General features: G+C 47.7%; 1 protein-coding gene across 1 annotated transcript in view; it reads right to left on the minus strand.

Annotated features, from left to right (window-relative positions):
• Positions 1-17,652, minus strand: part of TBK1 (TANK binding kinase 1) — a 485,047-nt gene that overhangs the window by 218,862 nt on the left and 248,533 nt on the right. Inside the window, 1 exon segment of the mRNA XM_030217198.1 lies at positions 14,958-15,059. Coding sequence (XP_030073058.1) covers positions 14,958-15,059 — 102 coding nt within the window.

Below are 17,652 nucleotides of genomic sequence, written 5' to 3' on the forward strand. Positions count from 1 at the left end.
TCCACCGCGGAAAAAGAAAAACTGAGCGAAGACTCTCGCGCAATGGCCGGGAAGATGGCCGCGTGTGCGCCCCGCGCACCGGAACACTCTGGCAAAGATTTGTTTATTTTTGCTCTGGAAAACTGCCGTTCCTGGGCCGCCATGGACGTTGACCCATCAGTGAGAACAAGCAGCCTGCTTGTCCTCGGAGAAAAAAAATGTACACCTTAATAAATGCATATATAAATTCAACAGAATTTTACAACTCATATGATTCTTCCTTCCTCAACAATAAACTACATGGAACTTCTTTTACAGCTCAGAACACTTCTGTGCTTACAACAACCAGAACAATTTTCCTACCACTATATCAAATAAGTGAAGTCTGCAGAAAATTATGCACTGTACTTTCTATAACAGCCAAATCTTTCTCCGAGAAATGAGCATACTATTAGGGATTTATTCTTGTCCCTATTTTTGGTTTCTTAAACCTTCACACTGCTCTGAATTAGCCAGGAAAGTATTTTTCTATTCCCTGTGTTTACCCTCCATCAGCGTCTCTTTAAATCTTAATGAGAATGAAGACAGAAATTAATTCTAATTTCTGCATGTCATAGGTGTAGTTGCTGAAGACTTAACGGATGATTGTCAAGATCTCTTGGAGCTTCTATCTTCTTGCATGGAAGCAGTGAGGCCCTGCTTCTTTCTTTTTCCTCCCTCAGTATAGCTGTAGTGAAACCTATGGCCTACTACTAAAACCAAAACAAAATGGGGCGAAAACTACCTCCTTATCAAGAGTGTGTGTGTGCAACCTGTCACTGAGGTTGGGTTCCTAAAAATAAAATCTTTTATTTTAATTATCTAAATATTGTGCTGCCACGTAACCTGAAAACGGTCTATGAATTGACTAATTTCCGCAAACTATTGAAAACCTCTCTTCGACAAGATATATCACAAAGATCTACATGTGTAACTGTATAATCCTTAAAACTTCCAGAATTGTCTTATAATGTCTTTCTGCTTTACACCATCATGTATTTCACCACCATGTAACACAAAACCCTCTGAAAACCATATGTATATTCACTTCTATTTCCATGATCCATGATGAATTGTAAGCCACATTGAGCCTGCAAAGAGGTGGGATAATGTGGGATACAAATGCAATAAATAATAATAATAATCTATTTCTTAAATAAAAATAATTTGTCTTGTTCTGATATTATCTCAGACTTTGATTCTCCTCTCTCTTGTTTTCTTAAAACATTTCAGTTGGATGTAAATCACTACTTAGTTAACTCTAATAAGCATCCAAACAACTTTTCACTTTACTACAGTATTTTCTCTCAACAAATGGTTGAGGGGGAAAGGGGGGAGGGGAGGAGGGGGAAAGGGGGAGGGGAGGGGAGGGGGAAGGGCACCTGGAACTCGGAGAGGGAGGCAGGCAGGTAGGGGGCATGGAACACGGAGGGGAGGGGGCCTGGAACTCGGAGGACAGAGGGAGGGAGGGAGGGGGCACTGGAACCTTGCTAGCGCCCGTTTGAAGCGGGCCTCTTTTACTAGTATAATATATGCATGTGTGTGCGTGTGCGTGCCTGTCTGTAACTGGGAGAGAACAAGGAAGAAGCAGCTTGAAAGGAGCAACCTCTTAACTGCTATGATTCACTCTATAAAACTGCTTTGGGTCATTTGGTGTGGGGGGGGGGGGGGGATTGGAGCAGTACTTAGCTTCTGTTCAACGGGGCCTCTGATTCACCCGTTAAGGCTTCTTCAGGAACTTGTTCTGTATTCAATCATTCTTTTAAAAATCATCAATTTCTTTAAACTTACAAATGAAAAAAAAATCCTACTTAGGGGGTCTTTTACTAAAGCCTAGCTCGAGTTATCTGAAGCAGGGCCCATTTTATTCCCATGGGCCCTGCTGCAGATAAGTTAGGGGGTCTTTTACTAAAGCTTAAGAAACATCCTGTAAAAAATGTTAAACTTTTTACCCTTCAGTTCACATAAAGGGTATGATACATACCTGTAGCAGTTGTTCTCCGAGGACAGCAGGCTGATTGTTCTCACGACTGGGTTGACGTCCGCGGCAGCCCCCACCAACCGGAAGAAGCTTCGCGGGACGGTCGGCACGCAGGCCACGCCCACCGCGCATGCGCGGCCGCCTTCCCGCCCGTGCGCGACCGCTCCCGCCAGTTGAATGACAAGCAATAAAATATGAAACACACAACTCCAAAGGGGAGGAGGGAGGGTAGGTGAGAACAATCAGCCTGCTGTCCTCGGAGAACAACTGCTACAGGTATGTATCATACCCTTTCTCCGAGGACAAGCAGGCTGCTTGTTCTCACGACTGGGGTATCCCTAGCTCTCAGGCTCACTCAAAACAAGAACCCAGGTCAATTGAACCTCGCAACGGCGAGGGTACAACAGAAATTGACCTACGAAGAACAACTAACTGAGAGTGCAGCCTGACCAGAATAAATTCGGGTCCTGGAGGGTGGAGTTGGATTTACACCCCAAACAGATTCTGCAACACCGACTGCCCGAACCGACTGTCGCGTCGGGTATCCTGCTGGAGGCAGTAATGAGATGTGAATGTGTGGACAGATGACCACGTCGCAGCCTTGCAGATCTCTTCAATAGTGGCTGACTTCAAGTGGGCCACCGACGCTGCCATGGCTCTGACACTATGAGCCGTGACATGACCCTCAAGAGCCAGCCCAGCCTGGGCGTAAGTGAAGGAAATGCAATCTGCTAGCCAATTGGAGATGGTGCGTTTCCCGACAGCGACCCCTAGCCTGTTAGGGTCGAAAGAAATAAACAATTGGGCGGACTGTCTGTTGGGCTGCGTCCGCTCCAAGTAGAAGGCCAATGCTCTCTTGCAGTCCAATGTGTGCAACTGACGTTCAGCAGGGCGGGTATGCGGCCTGGGGAAGAATGTTGGCAAGACAATTGACTGGTTAAGATGGAACTCCGACACCACCTTCGGCAGGAACTTTGGGTGAGTGCGGAGCACTACTCTGTTGTGATGAAATTTAGTATATGGAGCATGAGCTACTAGGGCTTGAAGCTCACTGACCCTACGAGCTGAAGTAACTGCCACCAAGAAAATGACCTTCCAGGTCAAGTACTTCAGATGGCAGGTATTCAGTGGCTCAAAAGGAGGTTTCATCAGCTGGGTGAGGACGACGTTGAGATCCCATGACACAGTAGGAGGCTTGATAGGGGGCTTTGACAAAAGCAAGCCTCTCATGAATCGAACGACTAAAGGCTCTCCAGAGATGGCTTTACCTTCCACACGATAATGGTAAGCACTAATCGCAATAAGGTGATTCCTTACTGAGTTGGTCTTGAGGCCAGACTCTGATAAGTGCAGAAGGTATTCAAGCAGGTTCTGTGCAGGGCAAGAACGAGGTTCTAGGGCCTTGCTCTCACACCAAACGACAAACCTCCTCCACTTGAAAAAGTAACTCTTTTTAGTGGAATCCTTCCTAGAGGCAAGCAAGACCCGGGAGACACCCTCAGACAGACCCAACGCAGCGAAGTCTACGCCCTCAACATCCAGGCCGTGAGAGCCAGGGATTGAAGGTTGGGGTGCAGCAACGCTCCGTCGTTCTGCGAAATGAGAGTCGGAAAACACTCCAATCTCCACGGTTCTTCGGAGGACAACTCCAGAAGAAGAGGGAACCAGATCTGACGGGGCCAAAAGGGCGCTATCAGAATCATGGTGCCGCGGTCTTGCTTGAGCTTCAGTAAGGTCTTCCCCACCAAAGGTATGGGAGGATAAGCATACAGGAGGCCGGTCCCCCAATGAAGGAGAAAGGCATCTGACGCTAGCCTGCCGTGTGTCTGAAGTCTGGAACAGAACAGAGGCAGCTTGTGGTTGGTCTGAGAGGCGAAAAGATCCACCGAGGGGGTGCCCCACTCTCGGAAGATCTTGCGTACCACTCTGGAATGGAGCGACCACTCGTGCGGTTGCATGACTCTGCTCAGTCTGTCGGCCAGACTGTTGTTTACGCCTGCCAGGTACGTGGCTTGGAGAAGCATGCCGAACCGACACGCCCAACGCCACATACCGACGGCTTCCTGACACAGGGGGCGAGATCCGGTGCCCCCCTGCTTGTTGACGTAATACATTGCAACCTGATTGTCTGTCCGAATTTGGATAATTTGGCAGGACAGCCGATCTCTGAAAGCCTTCAGTGCGTTCCAGATCGCTCGGAGCTCCAGGAGGTTGATCTGCAGATCCTTTTCCTGGAGGGACCACAGACCCTGGGTGTGAAGCCCATCGACATGGGCTCCCCACCCCAGGCGAGATGCATCCGTCGTCAGCACTTTCGTGGGCTGCGGAATTTGGAAGGGACGTCCCAGGGTCAAATTGGTCCGTATGGTCCACCAGAGCAGTGAAGTGCGGGAACTGGTGGAGAGGCGGATGACATCCTCTAGATTCCCGGTGGCTTGGAACCACTGGGAAGCTAGGGTCCATTGAGCAGATCTCATGTGAAGACGAGCCATGGGAGTCACATGAACTGTGGAGGCCATATGACCCAGAAGTCTCAACATCTGCCGAGCTGTGATCTGCTGAGACGCTCTGGTCTGCGAAGCCAGGGCCAAGAGATTGGTGGCCCTCGCTTCGGGAAGGTAGGCCTGAGCCGTCTGGGAATTCAGCAGCGCTCCTATGAATTCCAGAGACTGAGTTGGCTGGAGATGGGACTTTGGGTAATTTATCACAAACCCCAGCAGCTCCAGAAGTTGAATAGTGCACTGCATGGACCGGAGGGCTCCGGCCTCCGAGGTGTTCTTGACCAGCCAATCGTCGAGATATGGGAACACGTGCACTCCCAGCTTGCGTAGGTAGGCCGCTACCACCACGAGGCACTTTGTAAACACTCGTGGGGCAGAGGCGAGCCCAAAGGGCAGCACACAATACTGAAAGTGCCGTGCGCCCAGGCGGAATCTGAGATACTGTCTGTGAGCTGGCAGTATCGGGATGTGAGTGTATGCGTCCTTTAAATCCAGGGAACATAGCCAATCGTTTTTCTGAATCATTGGCAGAAGGGTGCCCAAGGAAAGCATCCTGAACTTTTCTTTGACCAGGAATTTGTTCAGGCCTCTCAGGTCTAGGATGGGACGCATCCCCCCTGTTTTCTTTTCCACAAGGAAGTACCTGGAATAGAATCCCTGCCCTTCCTGCCCGGGTGGTACGGGCTCGACCGCATTGGCGCTGAGAAGGGCGGAGAGTTCCTCTGCAAGTACCTGCTTGTGATGGGAGCTGAAAGACTGAGCTCCCGGAGGACAATTTGGAGGCAGGGAGGCCAAATTCAGGGCGTATCCGTACCGCACTATTTGGAGAACCCACTGGTCGGAGGTTATGAGAGGCCACCTTTGGTGAAAGAATTTTAACCTCCCTCCGACCGGCAGGTCGTCCGGTACGGACACTTGTAGGGCGGCTATGTTCCCATGGATCCAGTCAAAAGCCCGTCCCCGGCTTTTGCTGTGGAGGCGCAGGGGGCTGCTTAGGCGCACGCTGTTGACGGGAACGAGCGCGCTGGGGCTGTCCCTGTGCCTGACGAGGCCTTCGGGCCGGCTGGTTGTACCTACGCTTCGCAAAAGAATAGGGTGCAGCCTGCCGAGCCCGGGAAAAACGCCCGCCCGCGGGGGCGGGTGCTGAAGGCGCCCGGTGGGAGAGCTTGTCGAGAGCGGTTTCCCGCTGATGCAGTTGGTCAACCATCTGCTCGACCTTCTCGCCAAAAATATTATCCCCCCGGCAAGGGACGTCAGCCAGTCTCTGCTGGGTGCGGTTGTCCAGGTCAGAGGCACGCAGCCATGAGAGCCTGCGCATCACTATACCTTGGGCCGCAGCACGAGATGCCACGTCACAGGTGTCAAAAATCCCCCTGGACAGGAACTTTCTGCACGCCTTCAGCTGCCTGACCACCTCCTGATAAGGCCTGGACTGCTCCGGCGGGAGCTTATCGACCAGGTCCGCCAGCTGTTGCACATTGGTCCGCATGTGGATGCTCATATAGAGCAGGTAAGATTGGATGCGGGTCACGAGCATGGAGGATTGGTAGGCCTTCCTCCCAAATGAGTCCAGAGTGCGAGACTCCCGCCCCGGGGGCGCCGAGGCGGTATCCCTCGAACTCCGTGCCCTCTTGAGAGCAGAATCCACGACCGCTGAGTCATGGGGCAACTGGGGCCGCATGAGCTCTGGGTCAGAGTGGATCCTGTACTGGGACTCTGCTTTCTTGGGAATGGTGGGGTTAGTTAGTGGTCGCACCCAGTTCCGAAGCAGCGTCTCCTTCAGGACATTGTGCAGCGGTACCGTGGAGGACTCTCTAGGTGGTGATGGATAGTCGAGGACCTCGAGCATCTCAGCCCTCGGCTCTTCCACAGAGACCACGGGAAAGGGAATGCTTATAGACATATCCCGCACAAAGGAGGCAAAGGAGAGACTCTCAGGAGGTGAGAGCTTCCTCTCCGGTGACGGCGTGGGGTCCGAGGGAAGGCCCGTAGACTCCTCTGAGGAGAAATATCTCGGGTCCTCCTCTTCCCCCCACGAGTCCTCATCCTCGGTATCGGACATTAGCTCATGTAGCTGAGTCCGGTACCGGGCCCGGCTCGACGTCGAGGCACCAAGGTCTCGGTGTCGTCGAGCGGTGGACTCCCGCGCCGGCGGGGACGGAGCTCCCTCCATCGACGTCGACGGAGACTCCACCTGCGTGGCGGTCGAGACCGGCACCGCAAGCGGCGGCGGTGTCGACAGCCCCGGCGCCGGGCTAGAGCTCGCCGGCGCCACAGTCATCGGCGCCGGGGGCGCAAGCACCCCCGACGCCGGCACAGCCTGGCGCATCAGCCCTTCCAGGATCCCCGGAAGGATGGCTCTGAGGCACTCGTCCAGGCCCGCTGCCGGGAAAGGCGGTGGGGCCGGTAAGGGTGTCAGTGCCAGAAGCTGCTGGGGGCCAGGAGACGGCACCGAGGTGCCGGAACCCCGACGCGTCGGTACCTCCACCACCGACGGAGATCTCTCCTCTCTGCGATGACGCTTCGGCGTCGACTCCTCTTCAGGGTGCACCGAGGGCTCCCGGTGACGGCGCTTCTTATCTTTTTTCCGGTGCACGTCACCGGCGCCGGAGGGCATGGAGGAGGAGGAGGTCGATCCCCCTCGGTCTCGAGGTACCGGGTCCGACAGGGTTCGGTCCCGTGGCTCACGAGTTGAGGGAGTGACCGGGGCCGACTGCCCACGCGGCCTCTCAACCCCACTCTCACCGGCGGACCGGCGGGCCAACGGGACCTGTTCTCCTGGGGTCGCTGCCATCGGTGCCGATGTCTCGGGCATCGATACCGGTACCGAAGAACCGGCCTTCGATACCGATGCCGTCGAGGTCGACGTCGAGGGGCCGGCGCAAGTTCCAAAAAGACGGTCCCGCAGAACTTGCCTCGCAACCTGAGTCCGTTTCCGGAGACCGAGACACAAAGCGCACGACTTGAGATTGTGCTCCGGCCCGAGGCACTGGAGGCACCAAGCGTGGGTGTCGGTCTGCGAGATCGGCCGGCCGCAGCGACCACACTTCTTAAATCCACTCGGGACCTTCGAGGACATCGACGGAAAAATCGCGTCGGCGAAGTCAAAGTCGGCAATGGTGGCTAAAATCACACCACGAAAAAATCAACCGACCGAGCGGCCACTAGGCCGCAACGTGGCGTCCCCGCTAGAAAGCGAGGGAAAAAAGGGGAGCGCGTGCTCCACACGCGCAAAAAATTTCTTTTTTTTTTTTTTTTCTTTAAAACAATACAAAAACAGAGGGAACCGAACGGTCCAAGCGACGATCCGCGTAAACGCGGTCGAAAATCCGGCGGCTGAACAGAGAGAGAGGCAAACGCACCACTCTCTCAGTCGCGGAAAAAAAGTAACTGGTGGGAGCGGTCGCGCACGGGCGGGAAGGCGGCCGCGCATGCGCGGTGGGCGTGGCCTGCGTGCCGACCGTCCCGCGAAGCTTCTTTCGGTTGGTGGGGGCTGCCGCGGACGTCAACCCAGTCGTGAGAACAAGCAGCCTGCTTGTCCTCGGAGAATTCAAGCTACAAAGTTTCTTGTTCAAAATGGCGCTTGTGCATCACCCGCTGATTTCTCCTTATTTAAATACTTCGTGACGTTACTTCCCATTCTGACATTCTTAAGAACTTCAGAAATGGATATTAAAAATCCAGACAAATTCTTAAGCACGGGTTATAAGTGTTATATTACAATAGAACACATGCCAATCTATTGAATTATTTAAGCCTGTTAGTTCAAGGGTTTTCATCCTGAAAATCCATTTTTCTTCACTCCGCTGCAACTTTAATTTACGATCACCTCCCCATTTCATAGGTTGTATTTCATCCCAACCGCAACATCTTAATTCTTCAAATTTATGCTTCTGCTGTATACAATGTTCTACTAATGGTTCTTTTCTGGTCTGCCTTTTTATGTTAGATTTATGCTCCAACATTCGTACTTTTAAAGAACTTGTCGTACCTACATATAGTTTATTACACGGACACCGTGTAATTTGTCAGTTTGTAAAATGCTTCAAATGATGTTTTCTATTAATAGTGTCGTCAAAAACCTTTTTCTGTAAAGTAATTTTACAAATTTGATATATCCCACATTTAAAATGACCTTTGTTCCTCCGTTCATTCTTCTCTAATGCTCTCAGTAAATCCGCCGGACTTAATCTCGCTTTTAAATTATTACCTCTGGCAAATACTATCTGTAAGTTTTTGTTCTGAAATGTCGGATGTGATTTCCCATCTGTTAGGTATAATGCTCGCTATATAGGGGCTCGCCACAGTATACTTATCACCATTATACATATGCTGTCTGCTGAATTTTTCGGACATGGACCTTCCAAAAGGAGTTCTCCATTATTATATTTGGCCCTTTTATATGCTTTAACATCCCTTTCAAATAACCCCTATTTCAAAACTTTTTAATCAAATTTTTTGCTTGCTTCTTGTGTGTGTCTTTTTCTGAACAGATTCTCTGTATTCTTAACATTTGTGATAAGGGTAAGCTATTTTTTAATTGCACTGGATGACAACTCAAACTATGTAAAAACATGTTTCTATCTGTTGGTTTTTCAAAAGTTTTTGTGACAAAACCCGTGCTATTTAATTGAATGTCCACATCCAAATAGTGTATAGATTTAGAGGAATGTTGTTCCGTGAACTGTATGTTTTCATCACAACTATTCAACCAATACTTAAAATTCAGTGGACAACATATGTATAATGGTGATGAAGTATACTGTGGCGAGTCCCTATATAGCGAGCATAATACGTAACAGATGGGAAATTATTCAATTACATCCGACTTTTCAGAACAAACAGATAGCATTTGTCAGAGGTAGCAATTTAAAAGAAAGATGAAGTCCAGCGGATTTACCAAGAGCATTGCAGAACAATGAACGGAAGAACAAAGGCCACTTTAAATGTGGGACATATCAAATTTGTAAAATTACTTTACAGACAAAAGTTTTTGACGACACTATTAATTGTACAATTCTCCAAATGATGTTGTTTTCTAACTGTTTCACAAACTACACTGTGTATGTCTGTGCAATAAACTATATGTAGGTATGACAAGTTCTTTAAAAGTACAAATGTTGGAGCATAAATCCAACATAAAAAGGCAGACCAGAAAAGAACCATTAGTAGAACACTGTATTCAGCAGAAGCATGCATTTGAAGAATTAAGATGTTGTGGTTCGGATAAAATACAAGCTATGAAACGGGGAGGTGATCGTAAATTAAAGTTCCAGTGGAGTGAAGAAAAATGGATTTTCAGGATGAAAACCCTTGGACCAACAGGCTTACTAATTCAATAGAATGGCATGTGTTCAATTAAGAATCTGTCTGGATTTCCAATATCCATTTCCGAAGTTCTTAAAAATGTCAGAATCGGAAGTGACGTCACAGGGTATTTAAATAAGGAGAAATCAGCGGGTGACACACAAGCGCCATTTTGAACAAGAAACTTTGTAGCTTGAATTATGTGAACCGAAGGGTAAAAAGTTTAAATTTTTTTTACAGGATGTTTCCTAAGTTAGTGAGGGTTTTTTTTTATTTGTAGGTTTAAAGAAATTGGTGATTTGTAAAAGAATGATTGAATACAGCACAAGTTCCTGATGAAGCCTTAAGGGACATAAGCTAAGTGCTGTTTTATTAGGCGTTATTTAAGGCACTTTAATCACCAGAAGTTTGTTTTCGTTGAATAAGTTAAATGAAGAAGTTGATGCACATTTAAGGGTTGCATACGTTTAAAAGAAAAAAAGGTAGTTTTTTAAAACCAATGAAAAGAAATCGGGAACTAGCAGAAAACAATGTTACTTGTATTCTAGGGTTTTCCTAAGGATCTCTGAGGTCTCTTTCTCCCAAAAACTTTCAAAACATTTTTTAAAGATATAGATCTCATGACTATGGAGCATGAGTATTTGATTGGTGTTTGTGAGTTTTTATAGTATAGAGCTATTTTGTCCCTAGACAAACAGGCATTCTTTACCCCACTGGGTTGGAAAGAATAAAGTAGCTTTTAAGTGAAAATCAAGAATTACATTTAAAAAATTAAAATTCTGACCACGGTATGTTTCAACAATCAAAATGATTAAGCATGGAACAGTAGAAAGTCAAAAAGCAGTATATTATAGCAAATTAATTAGAAAATATCTCTATTTGATGTACCGTATATACTCAAATATAACCCTATCCAAATATAAAACAAGGTAACATTTTTCCCCTAAAAAAAGTGGGGGGGGGGGGGGGGGGGGGGGGGGGGGGGGGCGGAAATGTAACTCGATATAAACATCTTTCCCCCTCCCCCATGGTCTCTGGAATTCCTCCCCTCCCTTTCCCCAACCCCTGAACAGACAGCACCACTTCCCAACAACACCTGCCCTCCTCCCCTCTGTGCCTGTTTCATCTAGTGGTCTAGTGGAGAACTGTTGCAGGAGCTATTCTCACATGTTCCTGCCCGTTGCCCTCCTCGGTACCAGCAACAATTCCAAAATAGCAGTCTCACGAGCCTGCCGCAGGAAGTCATGGCAGCCATTTTCAATGTGAAAGAAACAGGGCAAGAGCACGTGAGAATAGCTCCTGCCCTGACTCTCTATTAGACCAGTAGGCAAAATAGGGGGGGGGGGGGGGCTCTCTCTGTTCAGGAGGAAAATGGGGTGGCGGAGGTGGAGGACAGACAGCACAGGAGGAGGGAAATAACACCAGACGCCATAAGGAAGAGGGGACATGGAGGAATGCCACTATAAACCAAGATTTTAAATTTGGCCCCTTTTTTGGCAAAACAATCTTGGTTTATACTTAGTTATATACAGTATACCTGTCAGGTTTGTATGGAATAGGTCAGTGGCGTAGCCAGACCTGACATTTTGGGTGGGCCCAGAGCTAATATGGGTGGGCACTAGGTGTGAGTAGTGTTTCTTGGGATACTCCTTAATAATGCCTTAGAGTGCACTGGATGATGGATTTCTAAGTAAACAGTCTGTGCAACAGCTCTACTGCATTATTAACACAAACCACATACCTGGTTCATGGAACACCATTTAAATATAGTGATTTTATCCCATATCTTAAACTTGACCAAATATGACTGCTATAAGGCAAACATGTCAATGGCACATATCCTTCAAACTTTGCTTTGTAACAAATGCAAATGCCTGATTAAGCTGTATTCATAAAACATGTAAATTCTGAAACTGACACTCCCATTTAAAAAGCCAGAGAAGTCAGACTCATATAGATCCCCACACAAACTACATGCACACAGAATCTTTTACATCGGTCACATGCAAAACACAGACCACCCCTTACCAACTGCAGAATAAAAGACAAAAAATTAGAAATCGCAGAGATGCCAAGAACACAGACCACCCCTTACAAATTGCAGAATAAAACACCAAAAATCAGAAATCACAGAGATGGAAAATTACCCAGTTCCAGGCTTAAGATTTTGTGCAGTCCTGATTTAAACTTTATAACCCAAATCAGTGTGGGATTTGCAGTGCCTGATTCTGCCCATGGAAATCAGTGCTGCAAGTCCCATAACGGGGTGGTCAGAAATGCAGGACTGTCCCAAAATCTCCAGCCTGGAACTGTAGCCCGGAATCAACCCTGCCCTTCCCCCTCCCCCATAGTCTGGCATCAGCCGCGGGAGAAAAGGCAGCGATCAAAGCAGTGGTGTACCTAGGGTAGTTGACACCCGGGGCTGGTCATTTTTTAACACCCCCCTCCAAAATTCAGTACTAGGCATACCGAGAATACAAAACACTCAGGACCTATAGAGCAATTCTAGCATACCATAAGCAGTCATTTCTACAAGTCACACAAGGAAAAGGAAAGCATCTTAAACACTACAGTAAGCACTAGAACATGAATTCACCTATTGTAAAATGAAACCAGACAGAATAGTACAGACCGTCGATACTGCACAGTCAATGCCAACTGAAAGCCATGTCTTTTTCACAAACACAGACATACCCTAATCCACTATAGAATAAGTAATCATAAACTTACTATTTAGACAAAAATTAAACTGAACCCCCAAGCTGCCAGACTCTGCATACAATGCAACACCACAGAAACAGAAAATGTCCCCTAGTACTGTGCAAAATATAAAGACAGGAGATGTAAATTTGAAAAAAACTAACAAATATCAATCACCACTTTACAAATTAACAGATAGAAATAAAACAAATATAGAAAATAAAATAATACCATTTTATTGGACTAATACATTTAGCTTTCAGAGGCCAAAACCTCCGTCCTCAGGTCAATACAGTATAGTGCTGTTACAGTATCCTATCCTGACCTGAGGAAGGGGGTTTTGTTCTCTGAAAGTTAGTCAAAATGTATTAAAATTAGTCCAATAAAAAGATTACCTTATTTACATGTTCTATTTATAAACATTTATTAACACATCTACAATACTACTTTATCCTAAAGCAAAAAAACAAAAATATATATTTTATTTACAGTTTGTTGTCTCTGGTTTCAGATTTCCTCGTCTTCTTTTCACCATCTTCCTTCCATCCAGCATCTGTCTTCGCTCTCTCTCTGCCATCCAGTGTCTGCCCTCTCTGCCATCCCTTCCATCCACTGTCTGCTCTTTCTCTCTGCCCCTTCAATCCACCATTTGCCCTCCCTCTTGCTGTCCCTTCTTTTCGGCCCCCAGTTCCAGCCCCACTATCCCACCAGCCCTCAGTTTCAGCCCCAGCCCTTTTCTCCACCAGTCCGGAGCTTCAGCCCCCAGCCACTTCTCCCTGTCCCCTTTTCAGCCTCCAGTTTCAACCCCAGCACCTTTCTCCCACCAGTCCCGAGTTTGAGCCCCAGCCACTTCTCCCTGTCCCCTTTCATCCCCCAGTCCGCACATTCAGCCCCTGCCCCTTTTCAGCCCCCAGTTTCAGTACTAGCCCCCTTATCCTATCTACCGTCCTTTTCAGTCCCCAGTTCCCTTCATCCACATGCCTTGCATTAGGGTCCCCCTTTTCAGCCCCAGACCCATTCTCCCACCTGCCCCAGACATGGCCCCATTCTCCCTCCTGCCCCCTCAGACCCCAGACCCAGACACCTTCTCCCATCTGAGCCCCACCCCACCCAGACCCAGTCCCCTTCTCCCATCTGAGTCCCACCCCACCCAGACCCCTTCTCCCATTCTGAGCCCCCCTGCACGACCCAGAAGCTTTGAAATAAATTAAAAAGCTGTCCAATAAGTAAAAAAAAAAATTGTCCTCCAGCTTTAGAAGACAATGTGGATGCAGCAGCTCATAGGTTTGCTAGGTTTTGAGTGAACGGGGATGACGGCTGCGCTGGGAAAGAGAAACTTAGACAGACCTTATTGGCTTCCTTGTGGCCTATATAGGCTCACTGCCACTCCTAGTTATTAAACCTCCTTGTTCCGGTCCAGCGGAGCGTTTCTGCACCGTGACCCGGAGGTTTTGTGTACTGGGGCCGATTTGTTGCGAAAATGAACGCGCCGCCGGCCTTGTAGTCTTTCCTGCTGTTCGATGTTCAGTTCCATCGGGGGCTGGAGCTCATTTGACCAAGAGTGTCTGTTAACCTACTAGGGAGGGGACTGCATGATACAAATATAAGAGCGGGGAGCTAAGGGAAGCAGGCGAGACATAGCAGCAGAGCAGAATCTGGACGGGGAATAAGTGCCGGAGTAGGAGCACCGGCAAGCAGCGCTGCGATGGTTTACACTTCCGCTTCAGGAACCGGCCTGCACTAAAAAAAAAAAATAATGTAAAGGGGTTGGAGGAAGAGGATCGAGAACTGCCGGCTGCCTGGGCGGGCCTGAGCCGAGATTTGGGTGGGCCTGGGTCCACCCGTAGCTACGCCCCTGGAATAGGTGTATCTAGAGATGCCTAACACTAATAAAATGTCACTTATCCAACAAATTGCAGGAATCTTCACAACAGAAAGCACTGAGAAGCAGCTACTAACGCTATTCCACTGCTTCAGAAAAGAAACTCAAATTTTAAAAGTTTAAACTATGCAAATTTCCATATGGCTTCCTTCTTCATAACAAACTACTTCAATTTCAATTGCTAATGCTTCTGTCACATTATGAGAGTAATTTTATAACAAGACACTCAAGTTTGGAGATGGAGGTGGTGTCTACTTTATAAGTCACCTATGTGTCTTTACAAAATAGTAGCATATCACACTTAAGATGACTGAAGACCAAGATATTATACCTCCTCAAGCAGGGCATAAATTTAGTGCATACTTTATGTGCTTATGTTATAATATATGCACTTAAATCACAACTTTGCCCATGCCATGTCCTATCTCCTCCCCTGAGCACAGCTACTATACAAGCATGCACCAGCTTACAATGGGCTTACTTTTAGGCTCATAATTTTATGAGGCCTTTTTTTGTGTGGAAAAGGTTTATAGAAGTACCTCCCAACCAAGGCAATGTGGCTACTTACACTTTGACAGCCTTCTCAATGTTTCTGTTGCAGTAATCCAGATTGAGGGACACCTCTGTCTTTTTGTGAACTGCTTCCTTGTGATCTTCCTTCATAATTTCACTAGAAAGTTAACCCAATAGCCATATGAACGTAAATGGTTTACTCAACATACACAGCATTACCAGGCTTATGTGAACTCTCATGCAACCACAAAGGCACAAATAGTTGTATCTCTGGTAGCACAGGTTAATTTTTCTGTACCATTTTTCATATGCTTATATCATTGAAATTGCTTGGAAACTTTAAGAGGATCATTACCCTGTACAAGGACCCTGTCAATCAGTTACAAAAAATGCAACAAAATAAAATGTCAAAGGTTTTCCTTTTTGAGTTATAAAATTGCTTTCTCTGTTAATTTTTGTAATCATATCCTATTGATTATTTTAGGGTTGCTTAAAAAAAAAGTGAAGATACATACCTGTAGCAGGTATTCTCAGAGGACAGCAGGCTGATTGTTCTCATGATTAGGTCGTCATCCATGACAGCCCAGGAGATCGGCAAAACTTTAAGCAAAACAAAAATCCTTCGAGAGCGCACCGCGCATGCACAAATGGCTTCCCAACCGTGGTGCGAGCAAAACAGAGAACTAGAACAACTCCAAAGGGGAGGAGGGTGGGTTTGTGAGAACAATCAGCCTGCTGTCCTCAGAAAATACCTGCTACAGATATGTATCTTCACTTTCTCCGAGGACAAGCAGACTGCTTGTTCTCACGATTGGGGGTATCCCTAGCCCCCAGGCTCACTCAAAACAATGAACATTAGTCAATTGGGCCTCGCAATGGCGAGGACATAACAGAGATTGACCTGAAAAGAAACATAACAGAGTGTAGCCTGGAACAGAACAAAAATGGGCTTAGGAGGGTGGAGTTGGATTCTAAACCCCGAACAGATTCTGCAGCATCGACTGCCCCAACCGACTGTCGCGTCGGGTATCCTGCTGAAAGCAGTAGTGAGATGTGAATGTGTGGACTGATGACCACGTTGCAGCCGTGCAAGTCTCTTCAATAGAGGCTGACTTCAAGTGAGCCACTGACGCAGCCATGGCTCTGACATTGTGAGCCATGACATAGCCCTCTAGAGTCAACCCAGCTTGGGCATAAGTGAAGGAAATGCAATCTGCTAACCAATTAGAGATTGTGCGTTTTCCGATGCAGACTCCCCTCTTGTTGGGATCGAAAGAAACAAACAATTGGGCAGACTGTCTGTAGGGCTTTGTCCGCTCCACGTAAAAGGCCAATTCTCTCTTACAGTCCAAGGTGTGCAACTTGCCTTCACCAGGGCGGGTAAGGGGACGGGGAAAAAATGTTGGCAAGACTGGTTAAGATGGAACTCCGACACCACCTTTGGCAAGAACTTAGGGTGCGTGCAGAGGACTACTCTGTTGTGATGAAACTTGATACAAGGTGTATGCACTACCAGGGCTTGGAGCTCACTGACTCTACGAGCTGAAGTAACAGCCACCAAGAAAATGACCTTCCAGGTCAAGTACTTCAGATAGCAGGAATTCAGTGGCTCAAAAGGAGCTTTCATCACCTGGGTGAGAACGACGCTGAGATCCCAAGACACTGGTGGAGGTTTGACAGGGGGCTTTGACAAAAGCAAACCTCTCATGAAGCGAACAACTAAAGGCTGTCCAGAGATAGGCTTACCTTCTACATGCTGATGATAAGCACCAATTGCACTAAGATGAACTCTTACGCAGGAATCGGTGGCAGAATCCGAGGGGGCTCGAGAGCAGGTATCAGGCTGTCATTAGACCGACGCATCGGCACCTCCTGCATAGAGGGTGAGCGGTCCTCTCGGCGCCAACGCTTCTCGGGTGCCGAATCCCTCGGCTCCCCAGAACTCTCGGTACCGTGCATGGAAAGAGATCAATGACTGTGCTTCTTAGCCTTTGCTTGATGCCCATCATCGAGACTCCTCAGTACCAAAGAGGAGGACATGGAATCCTCACGCCTCCTCGGGCTGGGTCCGATGAAGGTCGATCCCAGGGGGCCTGCATAGCAGTAGGCTCGAGACAGGTGGAGACCCACTCGATGCTTCACTGCTCCCAGCGCAATAGGGTCGTTCGGCAGCCATTACCTGCGCTCTCGAAGACGATGCTTCCCTCGACACTGATGCTGACATCGAAGGACCGGATCGATCCGCAAAATGTTTTTCACGTTGAGCCTCCCGAGACACTTGGGTCCATTTTTTCATTAAAGAGCACAGCTTACAAGCAGCTGGCAAATGATCGGGCCCAAGGCACTGGAGACACAACGCGTGGGGGGTCGGTACCCAAGATCATCCGGTTGCAGCGAGTACAATGAGTACAATGCTTGAAGCCGCTGGGTGTCCTCAATGACATGGACGGAAAAACAGTGGCTGCGAAATTAAAGGACTCGACTGTGCCAATTAAAAAGGCACAAAAAAGAAAATAAAACCCGGCCGAGCAGCCTAAAAGCCGGCCGCAACGAAAAAAGAAGGAAACAAACTTTGTGGAAAAAAACTAAGAAAATAAGGGAAAACTAAATGCTTTTTTTTTTTTTTAATATTTATGAAAACATAAAAACAAAGAAAAAGAAAAAAGGGAAGCGGTTAACGCTAGACGAAGCCAGCTTGGCCAAAAATGAGTACAGCGGAATACCGTGTTACTCAAAACACGGATGAAAAA

This window comes from Microcaecilia unicolor, chromosome 10 (assembly GCF_901765095.1).
Source record: "Microcaecilia unicolor chromosome 10, aMicUni1.1, whole genome shotgun sequence".
NCBI lineage: Eukaryota > Metazoa > Chordata > Amphibia > Gymnophiona > Siphonopidae > Microcaecilia > Microcaecilia unicolor.